Source organism: Schistocerca americana, chromosome X (genome assembly GCF_021461395.2).
Source record: "Schistocerca americana isolate TAMUIC-IGC-003095 chromosome X, iqSchAmer2.1, whole genome shotgun sequence".
NCBI lineage: Eukaryota > Metazoa > Arthropoda > Insecta > Orthoptera > Acrididae > Schistocerca > Schistocerca americana.
Window position 1 is genome coordinate 685,289,784 of NC_060130.1, and position 24,761 is coordinate 685,314,544.

General features: G+C 39.0%; 1 protein-coding gene across 4 annotated transcripts in view; it reads right to left on the reverse strand.

The window, feature by feature from the left end:
* The window catches only part of LOC124555120 (plasma membrane calcium-transporting ATPase 2), a 370,405-nt gene that overhangs the window by 112,156 nt on the left and 233,488 nt on the right, over nucleotides 1-24,761 (reverse strand). For 3 of the 4 annotated variants that reach the window (XR_006968519.1, XM_047128924.1, XM_047128922.1), the window contains exons 5-10: nucleotides 15,281-15,449; nucleotides 14,378-14,572; nucleotides 11,501-11,727; nucleotides 7,418-7,553; nucleotides 807-941; nucleotides 85-120 (exon numbers count right to left, since the gene is read on the reverse strand). Coding sequence is in view for 3 of the 4 variants with exons in the window: in XM_047128924.1 (XP_046984880.1) it covers nucleotides 85-120; nucleotides 807-941; nucleotides 7,418-7,553; nucleotides 11,501-11,727; nucleotides 14,378-14,572; nucleotides 15,281-15,437 (886 nt within the window). In the remaining variant the exon portion in view is untranslated. The remainder of the gene's footprint in view (nucleotides 1-84; nucleotides 121-806; nucleotides 942-7,417; nucleotides 7,554-11,500; nucleotides 11,728-14,377; nucleotides 14,573-15,280; nucleotides 15,450-24,761) is intronic. The other variant, XM_047128923.1, reaches the window with a different exon arrangement.

Here is a 24,761-nt window from a genome sequence, read left to right on the forward strand (position 1 = left end):
AGTTTACAGGCCTCATACTATGTTAAAAATTTATTTTGGTATTTATGAAGAAATTTTTAAGAAATAAATGAGAAGTTTTTTCACCTGTCAAGCTCTTCTTCTTCCGCTGTTTCTTAGCTTCTGAAGAGGGAATCATGCAAAAGGAAATTCATTAGTATTAAAAACACAAAATAAAATCCAAATATCCAGTTACAAAAGGCTCCATACTGGATGGGAATAGTGTGAACTTTGTGCTTTGTTATCAGCTTCCAACTGTGACATAGGAAGGCAAGAAACTATAAATAAAAAATTTCTGTTCTAGGGCTGAAAACCTTTTTTCACATTGCACGTATGAAATGTCAATTTCTAATAATAGTGCTGATTTAAAAATTTATCACAGGTCAATCATTTTACATCCAGTATGGACATTTTTCTAAATTTCCAAATAGAAAGTAACTATCTAAAAAATAAAAGTGCTGCTAACAAGACATTTTTAAATGCCCTTCTCAAAACTATTTTTGAAAGACTGTCTGAAAATCTCTTCTGGAATGTCTGTATTGGGGTACTTAGGAGCTGTCTTGTAAGCTTCTCTCACACAAACACCACACAATTTATCAAATTTTACAGTAATTCAATTTACTTGTGGTCACACTTAAGACACTAGAAACATGACATGAAACGCACCCTACACAAATGTTTTAAAAACAAAACAGGTGTTAACATTTAACCATGCTTCTAAACTCCCACATTAAAAAAGGCATTACATGCATGATCACAGCAAAACAACACTGACAATAATTAAAACTGCAATAGTCACACAATCACACCTTTCTTCTTCTTCTTTATTTCTGCCTCCTGTTGGTCAACAGCAGCTCCCAGAAGGGTGAAAATTATACCAGCTTGGGAGTTTACACCAACTGCAGTTACCAACATCTTGCCACTGCCTTCCATTACATGAGTTCCTGGAAAGAATGGAACATTGTTATCTTTGAGGTAGCGACTAATACTTACCAACAGGAGTACAGAACAGCATAAGTTGCACACCAAGCTCTTTATACCATACATAAAACACTACTTATATTCTTCAAATGCAAACAGATACAGTAGCCAATCAATGAGTGATTATAAATGACCATGTGTGTTCAACGTAGATTCTATTCTGAACCTGATGATACGACATAATATGAAGTAGACATTTTTGAAACAGCAGACAAACTGAAGGGGGGGGGGGGGGCTCATCATAATGATTTTTGTATGTGGTGTTATGTTCATCTGCACCCATCCCAGGTGCACACAGTGATGCATATACCACTGACTCCTGAAAAAATGGTTAGTCATGGTTGTTCCATAGAGAATGAAGTTTTCAACAGCTGAGTCTACCCAGAAATTTACTCCTTCAGCTATTGCATGGCCTTGATGGTTTTTCATTGTGGATTTTAGCAGAGCTGAGTGAATTAACAAAAATTTTCCCCACAGTCCATCACTGCTTCCACAGTCAAATAATGCTGATCACCTTGGGACAATAGTTGTTACACGTTCTTACTTTACAATAAAAAATTGTTGCATTTGTCGATGCAGTCTACCAGTGTCTTTATTTTAATAGGATTTCAGTTTATCATGAAAATAACCATCAATGACTGCCTGCAAATTTCTGTACGTCTAAGTGCTGAATATTACTGAATGAAAACAACTGAACAGTTGTATCACAAAAACTGAGTGGTATTTGGATAGGGAGAAAGGGAGCTTAAAGTTTAATTGCCTCTGGCTATGAGTTAATTAAAAACTGAGCTGAACTTCGGACTGGGAAATTTAGAGGAAGGAAACTGACAATGCTCTCTTCAAAGGAACCATCCTAGTATTTGTTTTTAAACCTTCCCTATACTCTATAGGCCCCCTTCGATTGTGGTGGAGGGTACTTCTGGTAACACTATCATTTCTCAAATTTCCTGTTGCATTCTCATGCAACATATGGGAAGAATGACTGTAGATGGAAGCACTGATCAATTTAGAGGAATTACAAAAAATCTAAATTGGTATGACTTTATGGAGATTTGAACTATGCTCTTCCTGAATGCATTCCATGCCTTAACCAGCATGGCACATTGCTTCATGCAGTGTTTGGGAGTGGAGTAATGGAAAAATGAGAAAAATGCTTAAACAGGGAAAAATTTCTGCGTAACATTTTAACACTAATGACTTCCATGTCTCTGTGTATAACATGGGTCACATGTCTTTTGTAAAAGTGGCAAAGGAGAATGGATGACTTTTGGGCAACTCAAATGAAAGACAACGCAGGAGTTTCTTCTTCTTCTTCTTCTTCTTCTTCTTCTTCTTCTTCTTCTTCTTCGTTGAGTTTGCTGGTAGTGAAATACAACCTGATTTACAAGAAATTCCTGTCAAAACTGCAATGAGCCAATTAATCATGACATTAAGTCTGACAAAGGATTGGCCCCACTCTCGAGTGAAACGACTCGACAGTACAGACCAAGAGTTGTTGCTGAATGTTAACACTATTCTTAACCAACTCCTTTCTAAATGGACTCACTGGAGGGAACTGCATCAGATGCAAATCTAGAACAGAGTTGTACACAAGATATCTTCATTCTTATTCAGAAAGTTGTCCAACGGCAACACGTGAACATCAACATTGATGGGCTGTTGAGGACTGGGGATTTGTTAGAGTGCCTGAGGATTTACTCATTTACATTTCTCCTCTTAAGAGAATCTTGCAGAATGATGTGTGGAAGAATGTAGTCAAGTTTATGGCATCACAAATCACTGAGCTCTGTTTTTATCAACATCCACAATCTGAACACTAAAATGCATTACAGATGCTTCTTATAGTTATACAGCATAATAGTGTTTCTTCCCATTTCAACTGTGTATGAAATGCAACAGAAATGACTGCTTAAATACCTCACTGTGCTGTAATTAGACTAATCTTGTGGTCAGAGGCCCAGCAGGAGTGACACTTAAGGTGTGTAGTATACTCTGAATAGATCCCTCACTAAATATTGTGTCTTTAAGCTTTTTTAGTAATCTCTTGTGGGATAGCTGATGTTGATTTATAAGCACATGGCAGCTCAGTTTTTTTCAGAATTTATGTGAAGCTTAGGTCAAACAAGTATGTGACAATTTGTGCCGTGTTTTGCCATTTTGTACGCAATCTCTCTAAGATTTTTCAGTATCCTACCAGTCAACTGACCTCTGTGACCTGTTTTGCCTACATTTGAGCCTATGTGATCTCTTCACATCATATCCACCCACCCACCCACACTGTTACACCTAGATATTTGTCGGGGTTGATGGATTCCATTTATGACTCACTGATATTGTAGTCATACAATATTGTTTTCTGAATTTTGTGAAGTGCATCATTTTACATTTCTGAACATTTACAGCAAGCTCCAAATTTCTGCACTGCTTCAATATCTTATCAAGATTTGACAGGATATTCATGCAGCTTGTTTGGACAGTACTTCATTGTAACTGCATAATTGACAAAAATTCTGAGGTTACTATTAACACTGCTTGCCACATCATTAAAAATGACATCAAAAGTAAAGGTGTCAACATTTTTCCTTGGGGCATACCTGAAGTAATTTCTCCTCCAGTCGATATTTCTCCATTCGAGATAACACACTGCGTCCTTCTTACCGAGAGAGCTTAAATCCAAGCACAAATTTTATTTAGTACTCCATATGATTGTGCTTTCATTAATAAATGTTACTGTGGTACTAAGTACAATGCTTTACGGAAATCAAGAAATACTGCACCCATCTGATAGCATTAAACCATGCCTTTCAGTATGTCACATGAGAAAGGGGATCACATGAGAAAGGGGTTTGCTATGACCAATATTTTCATAATCCATGCTGGTTAGCATCATGGTGGCCATTCTGTTTGAGACAGCTCATTATATTTGAGCTCTGAATACATTCTGAGTATCTGTAACTGATGGACCTCAAAAAATACTGGACAGTAGCTTTGTGGATCACTTCTGCTACCCTTCTTGTACATAGGTCTACTCAATTCTAACCTGTAGCCATGTAGCCACTTCTCTCTTTTTTTTCTAGGATCTGCAGTAAATAGGATTACGAAAGGCTAAGTCAACTGAATATTCTGTACAGAACCTGACAGCAACTTGCAAAATCCCCTCGTGGTACTAAACATCCATAGAAGTTTCTCAGTTCAACTGTGATTACGTAGAAGGTGGTGTAGGTGATGTGTAGCATATTAGTCGAGCCTTCCCACTAGAGACTGTGCTGGTTAAGCAGACCCTTTCATGGATTATCTCATTTAATCGGCACATAGGATTTTCATACAACACTTGTGGTTCCCTATGTATTTACTGTCACACAAGATTCATTCTTAATGCTCGAGTTCCTCTCTCCACACTCTTGATTCACCACTGTGCCATTTGATCCAGACATTACCACTGCCTCCATGGGCACAAGCTTCCTACTCAGTGCCTTCTTACTATGCAGCACTGCTTATGGCAGCAAATTGATTTCAGCTATCTGCCAAGTTTCAGTAAACACAAATACACACACTTCAAAATGGGAGGAACCTTCATAAACTTGAAGTTCCTTAATGCTACTAACTCTATGGTAGCTGTCATTCATTTTACAGTGATGTGCAGATTGCACTGGGGCAGTACTCCCAGCTCCTACTTCGCAAAGGACTGCCATCAGAAATGAGTATAGCATATCTGTTTTTGCTTTACTACCCCTAATTTCTATTCCTTTGCCACCCATGCATCTTCAAATCAACTCTGGTGCCACTGACAGCTTTAACAGATGACCATAATTTATTTGGGTTTACCAAGATATCCGATAGTAATCACCTAAAGTAGTGAATTAAGGCCTCATGCGTTGCCCCCTTTTGATGATCGGAGACATTTCTTTCAGCACCAATCTAAAGTTGTACACTTTGCTTCATAACTTTTGTGCAGTAGTTACTACTGTTCTGTAAGTTTCTTTACCAATACTGTGTACCGTGGAGAATCCCTTTTGAACAAGAGCCACATATCCTCTACATGCACTTGCCCAATCTGAATGTTCACTGTTCCTTATTGAGATACAGCAGTACTGCATCTTTGTCTAGCTTGCTCAACATACTCTTTCTACTTGTTCTAGTTGTCCTTTTACTTTAGTAATTATTGTTGCTCCTACTGCGTCATTGTCAATGAGCCGTGTTTCTAAATAGAAACCCTCTAAAGAGATTGGTTCGATCTGTTGCCACTAGATTAACGTGTTTCAGTCATGGCTGGGACTCTAAATTATTTGTTCTAAGTGAAGTACCCTATCTCAAATAGCTAAAACAAAACCTGAATGATTTTAAAATTCAGAGGTGTGTGTTGTACTACGCACTGAAAGTGTAGCTGACTTATTACTTAAGAATGTAAGACAACAACAACTTTAATTTGGGAAATTAAGACTAAAAATACGGCATGGTTTAATATATATTGTTTCACTCAACGGTTATATTTTCACTTAGTAGTACCACATTTCTAACTTATGAGTCAGTTTGTCATGATTGTCAATTACAAAGTACTGTTTCTTCAACAACTTTTGCTTCTGTATTTATTAAAGTTGTTAACTTACACACATTGATTGTAGCCAGAAGCAAAGTTTTACTGATAAATAACCTTCATGGGTAGCAAAATGAACAAACCTGTATTTGGTAACAATTTTTATTCTGTTTTAAGCACTGGAGTCAAAGTACTTCAGTTGTAAATAGTGTTTCAGGAAAGACAATTAGTACTACAAGGTGTACAACTTTGCTTCCGCCATTTTTTCCCCAACATTTGATGCTTTAATGAAACTAACTGGTTACACATGTATCATTCAAAGTATTTTCCATCGCTGGCCACTACTTTCTCCCATCTTTTGGGCAGTGTACAAATCCTGCATCGAAAAAATTGTTGATCTTTTGAAGCGATCCATGAATCGATCCAATTTGTGACTTCTGCATGAGATCGTAAGTGTTGGTCAGCCAGGTCATGCGCCATTGGTCTAAACAGGTGATAGAGTGAGCAATGTCTGGAGAATATGGAGGGTGGGGTAGGATTTCCCATTTTAACATTTCCAAGTATGTGTTGACCTCTTTTGCAATGTGGGATAGAGCGATGTAGCGCAGCAACATCACTTTAGCATGCCTCTCGCTGTATTGTGGCCGTTTGTCTTTTCATGCTCTACTCAAACACATTAACTGTATTTGATAATGAGCAATTGTGATTGTTTCACTTGGTTTTAACACCTCATAGTACATGACACCGAGCTGGTATCACCAAATGCAGAGCATGATCTTGGAGCCATAAATATTCAGTTTGGCAGTCGACATGGAAGCATGGTGGGGATATCCCCATGATTTTTTGCATTTAGGGTTATCATAATGAACCCATTTTTTGTCCCCGGTCACAATGCGATGCAGAAATCCCTTCCGTTTTTGCTTCTGAAGCAACTATTCACAAACACACAAACGCCATTAAACGTCTCAGTTTCAGCTCACATGGGACCCAAGTTCCTTCTTTCTGAATCACGCTCATGGCCTTGAGACGTTTTGAAATGGCTTGCTGTGTCACTCCTACTGCTCATGCCAATTCTACTTGAGTCTGACATGAGTCTTCACTCAACAATGTCTCCAATTCTGCATCTTCGAAAACATTCTCTCTTCCACGACGTTAAAATCACTGTTCTAGAAGCGTTGAAACCACTCATGACACGTTCTTTCACTAATAGCATCCTTCATCCTTACCATACATACTTGAGAGCATTTGATGAGACTCAACCACTGTTTTCTTCATACTGAAACGAAACAGTAACACCTCCCGCAAATGATGAGAATTAGGCTCGTAAACTGACATTTTCAATCACAAACAACTTTATGATGCAGACACAAACCGACTAATGTTTGAATGAGGTTTTGTTGACTGAGGTCCAAGCTAACTGCCTGATGTATGCGATCTGTTTCTTTTGACTGCTATTTATCTTTGTCGCCACCTATTGGCAAATAGCGGAAGCAGAGTTCTACACCATGTATTTCCCAGGATATATTGTCACAACTACCATTTAAAAAAACTATCCGTATCAACTGTTGGACATTAGAAGTTTCAACCTACAATAAAGGCATGATTGGGGAGTGTGTGTATTAACTAACTGAAGTTCTCTCTAAAACTTTCTGTACACCTCTGAGGTAATTCTGATGGTCGATAAGTGGACAATTCTATGCTTTTGTCCACCTTCAATACTAGGTATTGCCCGAATGATCTTTCATGCATATTCCATTTGTCTTTAGGTATACGAGTTTCTCTACTGCAACAAATACAGCACCTCCATTTCCAATTAGCACCAAGAACACAACTTATATTTTCCTTTAAGAAGAAGTATTGTATTACAGTTTCACCACCATTCAAAGTATACTGTTCATGTCTCACCTGATAATACCATGGGATCAAATGACTCGCCCTTTTTCACATGATCTGATTCTCCCGTTAACGAAGATTCATCGACCTTAAGGTCATTGCTCTGTATAAGAATACCATCTGCTGGAAGGAGATCCCCATATTTCACCTGTAAATTTAAACATTTTTGAAATTGTTGGTTTCAACTGTAACTATCAAATGCAATTGACAAGACATATGCCACCACTGGTGGCTCATATTAATTTTCTCGAACACACTACATTCTGGGTTGGAAACTGCTCTCTGACTTTAATTTTAGGTTGTGTTCCAGTTTATTTTAACATTTAAATGACAAATTTTTTGGTCTCTCACACAGATTATGTTGGTATAAGAAATGTCCTGATAATTCATAACAGTTTATCCTTATGCCCAACAGGATCAAAGAATGAATAGAAAAAGAGAATTTCGTAGAAGAGGGAATAGTCTGCTGTTACTGATGTGTTTCAAATGAGTACTTGCGTCAATAAAGCATAAATCAAATTGAATTAAACTTTGTTTGCCTTAAAGAAAACCCTCCACAAAATTAAACTATATGATGAGAACAGATGAGACAGGCAGTGAACAGACAGTATCGTTATTCTGATTTAGTATCCACACAAAAACCATGGAAACCCTACAATTCTGTACAGAACACACCATGTCTGTTACAGTAGTATCAATTTTTGTTTTTAGGTCACTGTTTTATATGAACATTAGTAAGTCGTGTGTGTGTGTGTGTGTGTGTGTGTGTGTGTGTGTGTGTGTGTGTGTGTGTGTGTGTGTGAGAGAGAGAGAGAGAGAGAGAGAGAGAGAGAGATTTTTCACCAGTAATGTGGAATGATCAGTGGAATATATGCTGTTTACTCAAACTGATATTAACATGATACACACATGTGAATTACGAATGTGGGATGTAATAACTGCACCATTTAATAATGTGAAGTGTTAGAAAATGTGTCAAAGAAAAAAAAAGAAAAAATGAAGTGCAAGAGTTTTAATAATCATCACTTTTAGCACATACAATAGCATGTACTGACTGGCACAACAATGACAAAACTCATCTTACATCAGGCCGTTCGGTGTAGCCGATTGGGAGTACAGAGCAGTCCAATGCACACAGAGTGATGGATTAGAGTAACAGGAAGTCTAGGGAGTCCCAGTTACAAGCCCACTATGAGATGGCAGAAAAATCAAGTTGCTCCAATAGCAGACCTTCAATGGTAATTGTTTTTAATGTGATATGCAAGGATCTGAATCCATTTACAATATGTGGTTATGTGGTTGTGTGAAACATCTAGCAAATACAACAACATACCAAAAAATTCGATTTGCAGTGAGATTACACCATGAATCACATAGGACACTATGAAAAACACTTTAATGGTGAGTAAAAGACAAAACCTGTCTATCAAAGAAAGAAAGATACCACTTAATTTACAGTAATAATAGGTAATTTTTGTAATATGACTATAGCATGGAACAGCTTCACAGCAATTGCAATTTTAGTTTGGTAAGCTTTGGTGACTGACTAATTTTGTTAAGATATCCCAATACTTGCAGGAAGTAGATAATCTGGGAATACACTTTCCTTTGAGCATCAGTTATAAAATTTCTTTCGAGAGTGGTGTCAATTTGAACTAATTTTCGAAAGACTACTTTATTAATGACTGTATCTTGAAAGTGGAAGAAAACTGTCCTTCGAGCATTGAGGATCTTACGCACAGAAAAGCAAACAGATAATTAGTGGACAAACAGGAAACTATTCTGCACCAATTTCATCTTTTTCCACTATATATTTGTTTCTCACTTTCGCATAGCACTTCATCACTGCATCGCAAAACCAATGATTAGCTTACTCATTAACTTTGTGGTTACATATAAATCATTGCATTTTTTCATTTGCAAAAAGTTTAATTATTTATAATTATGTTCACAGTTATCATTCTTCATGAAACATACTGCATTAGTATTCCTGACATTTTTCCTTGGGTGTATGTGTCTCCAAGTTGGCACTATCATGTTTACTTACTACAAATTGAATTGCAACAGCTGTCTTTAAATTTTGACACCACTATCACTGATAGTATCAACTTTGGTCCACTGCATGCTGCATGATGCAGTGGACAACACATCTTAAACTGTGCAATCTATCACTTCCCCTCCCACAGGGCTCATGACTCCCAGAGAAAAAGTGAAACTGCATTGCTTCCAGAGTGCTAGTGTGAATGACTATGTTCCAGGTGATGATAAGACAACATAGTTTTATATAAAGAAGATCCATTATTCAATTTATTTTTCTTTCTTGCCTTTTCTTGTTACTATATGAGGTCAGCATCACTATATACATATATTTTGTCAACATTAGTGAGTGAGTGTTGGGGGCTAGATGACCTTCCAGACACAATCATTCTACCTGTACATGTCTACAGCAAATCTCATGTTCAAGTTTACACACTTTTGAGTGGGATATTAGTGCAGGTGGTGTATCATTTCCCTGCTGCCTGCCACACCCCGCCCCCTCACCACCACCACCACCACCACCACCACCACCACCACAACCACCACGACCACCACGACCACCACGACCGGGACCAGTGCTTAGGCAACGCAGGTCCTCATAACTCAGCCTAAAAATGATACACTTTTTGATTTTTCCATTAGCCCTACATGTCCTAAATCTAATGTAATGAGAAGTACCATAAACGGTTTTTAATTAAACAGTAATCTACAACAGTTTCAGATAATTTGGCATTTTTTTCATGTCCCCACCCTGCCTGAAGTCCATCCAGGATCTGCTTACATGAGCAGTTGAGATGAGGCGTGGGAAGCAGCCTGGTATGTACCATATCGGATATGGGAAACCACCTACAAACCGCATTCAGGCTGTCTGGCTCAGCAGCCCTCACCGTTAATCTATGAGACGGATTTGATCCAGTGCAGTCTCACCTCCCCAAAAATTGGAAGTGGGATGATACTGCGCTTGGCTGTTCATGTGGGTCATCATTAAAATATTTTTTTACATGCAATTAATAAAAAAACCAAGTTATCATTAATCAAGATTGGATTATTATGACACACTGCTTAAAGAAACTTTTCTTCTCCAGTAAATGAGAAGAATTTTAGCCTTGGAAAGACAACAATGGCCATTATAGTTACAGGTGCAGTCCTCAATAGGAGACAACATTGCAACGGTGTGCTGTCTAATTTTGTTAACTGTTTTGAGCACATCATACTATTAAAAATTTCTAGTGCACCAGTGGATGCTGAAATTTTTATTTTGACCTCTTCGTAAAAGAAAAAGAATACTGTACTACAGCTTCACTCACATTTCACATTAAACTGATGGTTCATATTCATGTCCTCCACCATAACTCATGGAGGACAGAGGTTCTAACCACTGTGTTGATTACTACTGTACTTTTTACAGTGGGTCCAACACTGAAGTTTTCCTATTTTTATTAACTGATTTATTTATCCTGACAAAATCAGGGCTGTCAGTTCCCCTTCTTACATCTAACCTGGCATCCCACATATTTTATATCCCATTCATTATGATACAGATGTTATAAGAAGTCTTACATTCAATATGGGATAGCAGCAAACAAGAAAGTGAACAATTTACAGCAGTTCACGAAAAACAGAGCAACAAACACAAATGACAAGCAGGTGGATTTAAACTGAGTGGATTGGCAGCAGCAGCAGCAGGAGGAGGAGGAGGAGGAGGAGGAGGAGGAGGGGGGGCAGCAGCAGTTGCACTATAGTTGCAAGTATAAAAAGTTGGTTGTGTTTCCTCAACACAGTAGCTGTAAATCCTTTTTAATATAATGTCAACAAGATAGGCACATCTGTACTTAGCTTTTAACTAAAATTTTTAATGAAGTATCTTTCATGTCTCGGGTAAATTTGCTTCCAAATCTTCATTACAACAGCTTAGGTCTACCTAAAAGTTACAACTTTGGGTAACATTTTTGTTCTAGTATTTTATCCAGATTTACAGTAAGTAATGTTAAGGCTTAAAAAGCTAGGTAATATGAAAAAAGTGTTCTCAACAACTAATAAATCAATTACATAGCATACCTGGCATATGTCGCCTACAACTATATCACCAACAGAAATTTGCTTAACTTCACCACCTCTTATCACAGAAAATGTGTGTTCACCTTCAATTCTACTTTGTAGACCCCGAAACTGTCTTTCTTTTGTGTAATCATTGAATGCTGTCACAATCACCACTACTATTACAGAGATGAGAATGGCCAAACCCTCTATCCAGCCATGTTTTGCTTCATCTTCATCAAAATGTGCTGTAACATTAATACCATTAATTAGCAATATTAATTTCAAAATGGTGACCTTTACCCAATGAGAAGTGTGCCTTAAAGCATGAAAGAATTGTTTAAAAAAAAAAAGTTTACATGGAATTATGTACAGTCAGACTATTGGGGAGAAGGAATCTATGTTTACTTGAGGCATTAACTGCGAATCTACCACCCCCCCCCCCCCCACACACACACCCACACACACACACACACACACACACACACACACACACACTATATATATATATATATATATATATATATATATATATATATATATAAAAAACCAATGGAGCTTCAGTTTACGTGAATTTCATGGATACTGAAATAATCTGACCAATTAACCATCACACTTTAAGCTAAATGAGTAAGAAATGGTAGCACCAAATGTTTTATCTTAATCACTGTTTTTTAATTTTAAAAATATTTCACTTGGCTGAAAAGGAAAACTGAGTGCTATAGGAAGTAACTGCACAGTAGGATTTCACTGCTCACAAACAATTCAGCAAAAAAATGCACTGAAGGCATGGACGGAGGCATAATTTGTGCAATTTGAAAAGCAGAGACTGCATTGCATGTCAGTGCCCACCAGGGTTATTGTAAACAAGGATCAATTGTAGACATTAACAAAGTATCTCAAATAATGGGTAGCAACATGTATGCACAGTAAGAACAACACAGAAAAAGATTTAGAAAGTACGTTGGCATTAAGTCCTTTCACTCTATACAAAACAAGTAGTGGCATATGTTGCAAAACAGACAAAACGCAGAACAAATGTTCAAAACAAATGTACATCTGCTACTGTGGAATGAATTTTGGGGAGAGACTCAAGTGCTATAATGTGAAATGTTTTTCTGAACATTAGTTCTCTCTCCCCCATTATATGTACAACAGAGTTATTTGTTAAGAAAATGGTACTATAGATCGGAAAGGAAAGATACTACCAGCAACTGAGGACATTCCATACAGGAAATATTAAGGTCAACTGCTAGTGAATCTGCTTCAAAAATTCAATTTTTTTTTCCTGTCTTAAATCAATATTTAGAGTTTTGTGAACAAAATGGTAGTTAAATGAATCTATTCAGACACCGGGAACATCTTTATAAACAAATTTAAATATATATCGGTACGCAGCAACAACCGTGTTTCCACTGTGGTCAGATGTCAAATGGTGTCATTATTATTTTACCACTTTGAAGAGAGATGCCTTATGGAAGAACCATAAAATTGAAAATTTAGAGTGCGTTGGTCATGTCCAAAAGAGGAAGAGGTGGACAAACTGCAGCTCTATCATCGTTTAGCCATAAAAAGGGATCGAGACAATATTTAGGCCATGAAGAAAGCAGTATGGGCTACCCTGTTTCCATAAGGCTTCTACGGATGACCATCCACAGCATGCTCTCTGTGACAGTGGTGTAGACACCTGGCATGGATGCAAAAAAGCAACAGTAAATGGTGAGACTTATGAACACCATCACCCCCTGCCATTTGAGGTATTGGAAGCAATTAAGCCCACATACAGGGACCTAAGTGACACTAAACTGATGTCACGGTGCTTACATGGAAAGACACAAAATGATAATGTTTCAACCATGTGATATGGGAACGCCTGCCTGAAACTGTGTTTGTTGGTTTCAATACCATGAGATTAGGTGTATTAGATGCAGTTATTTTGGTTTAATGATTGAACATTTAGCAGATGTGATGTTTTACAGTTGTTGGGACTAGCTCCTAGTTTCAATATGACACAAGCACAGATGATAATTGATTCCTTGAGAGTTGCCAAAGGCAAAAAATGGCTTCTTGAGGCAACTAAATAGGCCAGAATAGCAAAGAGGAGCAAGAAAAGGAAGATAGAAGATGAGGAACACACAAACCAAGAATATTAGGCAACTGGAGGGTTTTCAGAACAACAGAGGTGAGTAACAGATGAAATGTACTTTAAACTGAACTTCCCAAGAAACAAATTTTCTGATGTTTATTTTATACGCAAGGAAAAAAACTATTTGAGCTAGAGGTCTGAAATTTTTTGGGATATTTCAGGCTATCATTTGGAGAGAAGTAGACAACAAACACCAGCTTAGAATCACCAGGAGGAAAAATATACCCTTATTAATTATAAAAAATTAAGGTAATTTCGACTGTCTAATTTATGTATTTATAGTATAAAAACTATTGATTAAAATCACTTTATTTTAGTCTACTTTTTAGATAACAACGTCATAAATGTGTGCACAAAGTTTTAAGCATCTAAGAAAAGTAGTTGATAAGTCTATAGACTTCAAACATAGACTGGCAGGAAAAATTTTAAATTACTGACTGGCATAAATGTTGATATAATAAAGTTTATATCAAAGCTATTCTGATTATTCTTACACCAAAATTTTCATCCTTTAAACACTTTCATTGTCCTAAAATTTCGTTGTATTCTGGGTTCACATTGTGGTTAGACCCTTAAACTTCATGGAAATTCTTACTGTTTTTCCAGACGTTCATTGGCAAGTTACTTTAACAGAGAATGGGGACAGATACGGGTAACAAAGAAAATGGCATCATGGTATTAACTATGTGAAAGCATGCATTGTGGAGCTGTTAACTGCTTCATGTGTTAAGAGTTACAGAAAATTCACTTACCAGATCCATCATCTGATGGTTGATAAAAAGAAAGACCAAGTGATACCAAAGCAGCAACCTCCAAAATGATAAGAGTGACATCTTGAAGAGCTTCCCAAACAAGCTGCAGAAACGTTTTAGGTGGTTTTGGCGGTATCACATTTGAACCAAATGTTTCTCGCCTGTGTTCAATGTCTACCTTTGATCCACTGAGACCTGTAAAACAATTACTAATTAGTAACATGACTGAAGTAGTTTAAATTATTTGCAAAGAAACGAAACAAACAGCTTCCCCTATTCAGCAGCAGTATTGTGACAATTCCTATGACCAGCAGAAACTTTCTTAAGTTTTTAATGAAAAGGAAAGCTGGACAGATGTAACACAGACTAGAAACAAAGCGGTAGAATTTAGGGAGTAAATATTATGTCTCAACATTATAGGCTAAAGTAACACAAACAGTACCATGTGTTTACTATACGAAAGTGCATAGCCTATATGGTATGGTACGCTGTTCTTGGGAAACTTTAGTCTTGCAGAATAATCACTCAAAACTTAAAAATGAGTAGTAAACATAACTGAATGTATTACCAATCAGGGATCGTGCAAAAACGCTTTAAATTTCTTCAGAACTATGTCCCTTCAAGTGTTCTGTATTACCCATGTCTTAACTATGAATAATATTGATGTTACTACTATTCTTTTCTGTTTTCTTTAGTACAGTCAACTACCCAGCAATCCCTCTATATGGACGGTGCGTAGGCGTGGGTAAGCAGAGGTACAGGTAGCAGGTAGGAGGAGGGGGGGAGGGGCGGCAGAGAGAGAGAGAGAGAGAGAGAGAGAGAGAGAGAGAGACAGAGAATGTCCTGCAACCCAGTAACACTGGCATTATTAAGGAAGTATATATGTGGTTAGAGTAAAGTGACCTTCGCTGGGAGAGGTGTAGAGCTTCCTGCAGATTTCTTGAACCCCGCCGAGCTCGTTGACCTTGCCAATGCCCTCACGGCCACGCAGCTCCATCAGGTCACGCAGCTGCTTCAGCGAGATGCCGTACTGCGCCGGCCGCCCGTCGATAGTAGCCATCTTCGTTTGCGTCTGAAAAATACCATGCAGTACAGTCAGTCTAACTCACCGAACCCAGCAGTACATTGTTGGACCAGAAGTGAAGTTAAGATTTGATAATACTATCTCCAACAATCACGCCACACACTCTGCACAATTCAGTTCTTAACCACCCTAATACGTCAGTTTCTGAAACGGCGCCATCTGAAATATTGGCCCGCCACCGTGCAGTGAGTGCGTCACGAATGGACTAATGGCAAGTGTGTGAATGATCAGTGGACAATGTACGCGATACTACTATTTTAAGTGGTAGACAGCTTTAGATGTACGCCCAACGACACAATACAGGGGAACAGCTTACCTCCAAAACAATCCAGAGGAAGAAACAGAAGTGATGGTAATTCGACTAACCCTGCTGCGTATGGGGCTGAAGTAGATGAAATTTATTCCTCTGCATACACATTACAGCTGATTTATCGCAGTGGCGGCCCATGTTACTTGAAGTTGGGTTATGCACCGCATTTTGCAATAAAGTTCAGCAGGGAATTACTTTTTTTGTCTCAGCACCTCACTTCCTAACGTGTGGTCCAAAAAATGGTACTTCAGAATACGCCTTTTCGAAAAGATGTGGCTAATATCACACGTAGAAACTCATGTCAGACAACTAACAACAAGAAAGCACAATATTCGAATAGGATGATAGTTCACGGCGTTAAATCAAATACGTAGTCACTAGCAATTACAAATGGCGCTAGTACGAATCTTGTGTTGAGGGTTTCATACGTCAGATACGTAGGCGTCGCCCTCACGTCAGTACTTAGAGGCATCCTGGCACACTGCCTCTAACGAAGTCGAAAATCAAGTGATATAGTGTATTGAATAGCAAATATGGTCCTGACGAGGAGGAATGAAGTCTAGAAAAATGTTCAATGCTATAGCCCATTCTTCAGATATATAAGAAGTTCGTCCAACGCAAACAAAATTATTGTATTCTTGTTTATTCTACCTCCACCATGAGCCAAAGAGTGCTGTCAGACGAAAACAGGACACACAACAAAGCCACTTATGCCCCTGCGATCAAATGGCGCTCTTGGTGTGTTATTCTGGTCATAGTAACTCACATTTGTAGACTAATAGCAAGATGTATGGCTTACCGTTTATTTCCTTAATTTTTTCAAATACGTCGGTAAATTTATCAAAATAATTGCTCATCGTTTAGAGATTACCCTTCATCCTCGCGTCCTGTCGTCACTGACTTCGAAACATGTCTAAAATGTGTGCATGTCAACGTAATTGTTAGACGTTGTCCGAATACAGATTAAATAGTAAGTCTTCTAAACATTGCCTATCCGTAAGAACAGAACAATATTCACTGCGAAACAGTCATTTTAGAGTACAACATTCACTGCTGGCATATAATTATCGTCATGCCCAACGGTTGCGTATGCAGTCCTAGGAGTTATATTTCGAACTCGTGCCCTCGCTCTTCTTTCCCGGCTGGTATACACCACTTGTAGCCGGCAAGAGACTTCAAGTGGAGAGTTCTCAGATGAATGGGCAGCGGCGGAGCCTGCCGAAGCTTCCGGGCTACAGATATGGTGAATACGGATATGACACAGGAACAGGACCCGATGGCGAGCTTAAAGCGAGTATACAGAGCTCATTTCTCATATCAAGCAGACCCGCAAGCAGCCAATAAAAATTCAGGTGACACGAAAGCAATATTCCTCCTAGAAAGTCAAGTGAACCAAATATTATGCAGTTACAAAAACATGAGAAGCACACACAAATAATACCATTAAATCATGAACTGTCTTCCTCTTGAAACTTTAGTGTAGTGCAGAAAAAGGCAAATTATGTAACAACTACACTTACACGGGAGTTTTGCCCTTCTGTCTTTTGGTGATGAGAATTTGTCAATCAACCGCTAACTGAAGACTTATCTCCATCACTACACCTCTTTCGCGAAGGCGGAAAGTCTTTCCTACTTCATAAAATTTCTTGCGAATAAAAAACTCTTTCCAAAGCAAAAAAAACATCTTTCTGCACCGACGTCATCGGATAGGGCAAGATCGTGGCGAACACTTCATTATCTCATCGAAGATCGTCGCACCCTGTATCACGAATTCCTATGGAAACATGTGGATTTGATGATTGATTCAGTTCATCATGACCCCTTTAGGATTAGTCGAAAGAACCACAGAAACGAATAAAATTTATTAGAATATTTCACACGTATCTATTATGCCTAACTTATTGTTATACACCATAACTTTTTTGCTATATGCACTAATCAACTGCGCAGTTACTGGTAAAGTAGTAATCACAATCCAGAAGCGATGAGATCTAACGAAGCTCAGCAAGCTATCAAACCGAAACAGTCTCTTCGAAACATTGCCGAACTTTGAACACGTGAAAAACGTAATGGTAACGCACACAGTAATACCAACGTTTTCATACAATCCAGTCAATTATTTGTAGCAATGTTGACACTAAGCACTATTTACGTGACAATATATAAAATGAAGTTAGCTTTATGAGGGAACATTTCCTCCGAAACACCATCCTATCAAATTTGTGGATGAACTGAAATTCTCAATTGTAATGTTGGTAAAATTATGGTAGCATGAGCACACATTCTCCTTGGTCGCTTCTGCGCATTTGATGTGAGATATGTTACACCAGAAAAACTAAGCCAGATTTAATTACTGAATTAATGTAGATGCAAATGTTTGTTTTCAGAATCTAGCAATTATTTAGAATTTAGCTAACTTTGCTATTTGAGAAGCTCAATACTGTGTTTCTTCCCGTCCACATTTACCACTTTCATTTGTGTGTACGCCTAACCACTTGGTACCGTTCGTTGACTCGTGTTTATATCCTACATTAATCACTGATAGTGAATTTGTTATACAGAAGGGAAATGATCATACCATTTGCAGACAAGCACTTAATTCTTTGACGATTATAAATAAATTGCCTGACGATTTCTCAAACGATCCAACCAAATAGTCACCTGCAAAATCCGTCAGTGATTTTGTCATTCAGTGAAATTATCTGTACTTTCCATTTTCAGATTTTACTGAGCACCAACTGTTTGTAACGCCATTCAAAAAATGGTTCTAAGCACTATGGGACTTAACTTCTGAGGTCATCAGCCCCCTAGAACTTAGAACTACTTAAACCTAACTACACTAAGGACATCACACACATCCATGCCCGAGGCAGTATTCGAACCTGCGACCGTAGCGGTCGCGCGGTTCCAGACTGTAGCGCCTAGAACCGCTCGGCCACCCAGGCCGGCAACGCCATTCATTCCACAAAATTTAACGGTATTATGATCGGCACAGTGTATTTGGTGGATAAATGCATAAACAGCATTCTCAATCAAACAATCCTTTTTGAGACCGAAGTTGTGATGTACGACGTACATGGTTGCTACATGAAAGTTACACTGTTTCTTAGGAGTGGTACTTCAATTGGCTGTTTTCTTATGTTGAAAATACGGTTCAGATAATTGTTGTTATTATTTATTATAACATTTAAATAGCATTTACGGTCAATATTCTGACAAAATACTGTAATTTTTAATTCGGTGGCCTGATCGAAAACGTTCTGTTACTGGGTGATGCTCTCGTGACTTCACAGGATAGGAGTATATTAAGACAAAGCTATACTTTTACTACAGGAGCGTTAGCCGAGGTTATGAGATTTTTACGGACTTTTACTAGAAACAGTTTAGCTATTTAGTGATGGAAAACGCAATTACAGCTTTTAAGTAACAATAGAAGGGAATTTTGTGAACACTGATAGTGTAAGCCTTGTGGAAGATGATGCGTTTATCCTTCACCCATTTAGAGCGGCTGCGCAACGACCAACACTCTTTTCCCTGCTCCCAGCGACATCATTAAGCTCGCTCAAAACTAAGGAATTGTAGAAATTTCGCAAATGGGTCACTATATTATAACTAGATTGTCGACTATTAGACATGAGCAACGACCTAAAGCGCAAAATTTTCTTGGCAAAACTTAGTACTGATTTCCTGTGTAGAAGGCACTCGGCAGAGATACTGCCTCTGCCAGGTGTTCCGTGGCGCATCGGATATCGCATTCGTCTGCCGTTGAAGAGGGCAGATGTTCGAATCCTGGAAAGCCTAAGTGTTTTTTAAAGTTTCACACTAAATACGAAAATAGCATTAGCGAGAACTGATTGTAGCAGTGGTTTCGATTGTGGGATGTATTATATGTAACTTCACATTAGTCTCCGTCTGAGAAACGGACAAATACCTTTACTTTGCGAACAAACAATTCACTTTCTTGGAAAGCATTGCTTGTAGTGAAGGTATCACCATACGCCTACAGTACACAAGGTGTAGGAAGATGATGATATACGGAGAGGTGTAAAGCGTGTACAACATGCAGGTGACACGAACGCGTAAGGGCTGTGATGTTTGTGAGTGTAAACTAACGTTAGCGTCTGAAACAGACTTACTTCATCTTATGTAAGATGATGAAACTGCAAAAGTTTAACCAAGAAGTACTATGTAGACCGTACTAAGATAAAAATATTGTTTCTAATAAAGTAAAAAGTGTGTGGTCAAGTTAACTAGAAAATATCTTTTTTAACGTGACTTGTGTGAACAACGATTGCAAATGTAAGCGCATGTAAACAGCAAGGAAAAAACAATAATATTCTGTTTCTGATCGGTGTGGTGAAGTTTTGTAACTGTGATTTGGTTTTCGTATATGAGGATTGTCGAGCCGTTTTACAAATAAGTTACAAGGTTCTTTCCGGTTAGATTCGAACCAGCGGTCTATGGACATAGAAACTTCCTGGCTGATTAAAACTGTGTGCCGGACCGAGACTCGAACTCGGGACCTTTGCCTTTCGCAGGCAAGTGCTTTACCATCTGAGCTACCCAAGCACAACTCACGACCCGTCCTCACAGCTTCAATTCTGCCAGTACCTCGTCCCCTACGTTCCAAACTTCACAGAAGCTCTTCTGCGAACCTTGCAGGACAAGCACGCCTATAAGAAAGGATATTGCAGAGGCATGGCTTAGCCACGGTCTGGGGGATGTTTCCAGAAACAAGACATCGTCTTATAAAATTCGACGGTTTACCGCTCTAACTACCGAATAACTGAGGTGCAGTTGGGTAAAACGATAATTTTCACTAGTAATTTAATTTCGTTGAATGACGCTAACCTTCATTTTAACACATTAGCACATTTATTACATCTTCAAACTACTGTCACACATTTTAATTTCCGTGATACTTTGAACATGAGGAGACATTGATGGTAAGTAGACTTCCGACTGTTCTGTACAGTTTACATTTCATTAGGGATGTATAGTCAGAAGTACTAGGGCAGAGTTAGCAGAAAATGCTGTATGATTATACAGTGTGGTCAGAAATAGTCTGGAAAGCCTAGAAGGATGTTTCAGGGTAGGCTTCGCTGAGAAGTAACTTATTGAAAACTTCGATACGTTGCGCCGTTCATGAGTTGATAAGCATTGAAATTAGTCACCCCACTGTGCGTGCAAACTTAACCGCCCGCCAGAGACGCTGTCGCCAGAAGAATTAAGACCAAACAAGAAAGCGATACAAAAATTGGACATGTGACGGTAGTAAGGATCGAATCGGAGCCGTCTCGTGTGCTATCATCTACACTTTGGGGGCGGGGGGGGGGGGGGGGGGGGGGCGCAACAACAGACACTAATTGTATCTCAGGCCGGTTGAATTTGCGTGCGCAGCGGCCTGATTGGCCAACTTCAAAGAAAATTAACTCGCAAATGGCGCAACGTAATGGATTTTTTTTTCTTGGCAATTTCTCAGCGCAACATACCTTGCAATACCCTTACAAGCTTATCGGACAGTTTCTGACCAATTGCGTACGTCTAAAGTATGTAGCCTTTCTTGTCGAAGTGAGACATCGCACATCAATATTTTATATTGAGACATAGGTCAACTCTTAAAACGATGGCTATGATTAAACCATAGTCTTCGTACTCCCTACAAAGAACTAACCTGTAGTACACAGTTCCGTATCATTAGTTAACAAATGCTTTGCAATGTGAGATTGACACACCAGATGCAACTTTTAATCTCTCCTAAGCTAACTATGGTGAATTGGGATTCACTGCACAGAAAAAGATTCCGTTACCATCCGTAGCATAACAACCTTCATTCCTTGCCTACACCCACATGTAACAGTGATTTACAGATGCTTACGTAGGTCAACACACACGGTAAGCAATCTGAGTTTGTGGGAGAAGCTGTGGAGCTATAATGTAGGCTCTGTGTGTAAGAGGAAGATGACTCCACATTAGGGAATGCAAACGTGGATTAGGTATGGGTGTGTTTCTCCAAGAAGAGAGCAGAACACGCTACACTCCTGTGTGGGATCACCATAAAAAAACGTGGCTGATAAGCGTTTTCAGTATGTTTTGCTTGACTATGCAAGGGTGTAATTTACCTGTGGAGCTAAGATGTAAGCGACACTTCAATGCATATAAACCGCTAAATTTCCTCTCCAGGTAGGTGTTTTTGGGTGGGGAGCAACAGTATATTCACAAAGCATATTTAGGTCGCTTATCATAATACGCGCAGGCTGCTCGTAAATGATGCAGCTGTCTATAGGAAGACAGCAGTGCTGGGAGGCTGCAGTAAATTGCTGAGGTTCGAAGATTGGTACACAGACTGGATGTAAATAAATGTAACAATGAGCAGACACAAAATGAGTAATCCTTTACTGTACAATTACTCTATTGGTGGAAACAGTAACTACCGTAAAATATCTAACAGTGACCATAAGCAGCGACCTACAGTGAAATAATCACATAAAGCGAAAATAGACGCTGGACAGACATTTTAGGGAAATTTAATTCATAAACGTAAGATGCAGTGGGTTACAAAACTTTTGTTCGGCCGATTTGCTAGTATCGTTCGTTCGCCTGGCATACAGTGTTACAACAGGCACATAAGATTATTTCTTAATTTCCATAGATTACATGTAATAGGAATTCTGGGAAGGCTGTGCAGTGTCAGTTACACCTAAAGCCGTCCTCAAATGGGGCGTGTTTCTCATTGTGAGGAACGTCAGACGTGGTGTTCTTGAAATGATCTGTTACATCTCACGGAACGTGTTCCTAATCGTGATTTGTGATCGCAGCGGTCGCTAGTGGCAGTTCTCGGCTATACTTGGCGCGCAAATCTGAGTTTCTATACGAAAGCAGACGCGCGTACAATAGCTGCGTTAAATCTTTTAGCGATTATCGAAGAAGAGTGGAGAAGAACGTTTTGGACTCGACCGCTTGAACAGCGAACTGCTGCCCGACGAACGCTACATAGTGCTGTACAAAGATCTGATACATACTAGTACTAATTATTTATAAACTCAATCGAATCTCCTTGCCATTTTCGGTTTTAAATTGACCATCGTTGAAGTATAATGTCCATACTCGCGATGTTTTATTTACTACCATTACTCTGAAGTAGCGTACTTCAGAGAGATTTCAAGACTGGGATTCGTTCCGTAATTTCATTCGAATGCAATAGGAGATTTTTCAAAGCTGTTCGCCATCACGGAGGAAGATATTAGCTGGCAAGATACGAACATGGGGCAGTCCATAAAACGACGAGGTAGGTGGACATATATCTCATACAAAGTTTCGTAACATCAAAAACCTCCAGTGTATAATGTATGTTTGCTTTCTGACCTAGACCAATAGTCACGGTAAGATCTCTGGTCCATAGGTAAACATTCCAGTCGTTGGCCTATGCAACGAGAATTGCAGCGAATACATTATTTATAGCACTGTAGATAACACTGCTATGAAATTAATAAGAAAGACCCAGAATCTTTGCGTAAACAAAAGGACAGAAAAAAAATTCTAAGTAACTACACGTGAATCTGCCAACACTCTATAGTTCATGATTCTACTAACTACATTACAGCATCATGGCTACAGCACCTCAGTTATATCGATGACACTGACAGTTCTATTTTCAAATTTCATAATTTGATATTTGACACAAAATTTACAAGAAAAAAAAAACCGGAGCGATTTTGATGGATTATTGTGCCGCGGCACTAGAGCGGTATACTTTCAGAGAACACAGGTTACAACACTAAAAGCATTAAATGTGGGAAGCCTTCGACTACCGATGTATGGTTTCCTGTCACTGCATTATAACAAATCGTACCTTGACGCGTTTTCGAGAGAATGTGCCGAGGCTTTTTAACAGCTTATAGCCATACCACGTGCTATATAAAAGTCGCCAAGTACACGGTGAATTCCATACAGTATGGCGTCTCTCAGGTCTGCTTGTGAGGTAAAAAAATGCCCCATCTCATTGGCCACGTTCCTATCCACAAGGCGTGTACCTGACACGCCGGGCTGTTCATTTCACACTTCGCAATGTAGTTGAACGTGGAATTCCACGCTGTGACATCACCAGCTCCTTGTCCATGTACGTTTTGATGTCCGATGGGAGGATGCCTGAATTTATACAGGTTGTTCCCGTAAGAACACGCAAAAATTTAACAGGACATAGAGGATTCATCACTGACAATCTGAGATAGGGAACCTGGGGGTCGGAGAAACCAGCTTGAATAAAATCACAGTAATATGTACTTTTTAATTGTATTAGTTACAATTAATTGCGAATACCATCACTGACAAAATGAACTTACCATTTGTACTATACCACACAAAATGAGCTGAAACTGACGGCCATCAAATTCAATGCAAGCACAACATCGGCCAACAAGATTCTGACGCACCTTGACAAATTTCCCTGGTGTGTTTAGAATCTCATCACCGGCAGCTACCATTCTGGCTATTAATTCCAATTCCGTATCAACTGGGGTCTCATACACTAGTGACTTTAGATCTCCCCATAGGAAATAATGTAGGGGATTCGGGTCAGGTGACCTCGCAGGCCATGGAACAGAACCACCTCTTCCAATCCAGCGACCAGGAAGTGAAGCATTCAGATGGTTGCGGACATCCACACTGAGGTGAGGCGGTGCGCTGTCATGTTATGTCCACGTCAGACGGAAAGTGACCGGTACGTTCTCCAGCAACTCAGAACTTTTTGCACGAACCTAAAGTACAGGTGGCCATTCAGACGGCCAGGTAGAAGATGTGGCCCAATGAGATTGTTGCCTACAATGCCGGCCCAGATATTCACAGCGAAACGTACTTTATGGTGTGACTATACGACAGTGTGAGGGTTTTCCTCGTTCCACACTTAGATATTCCTGCTGTTCGAAATACCATCACGATCAAATGAAGCCTTGTTAGTAAACAGCACGATTCAGAGGAAATCTGGTGATCAA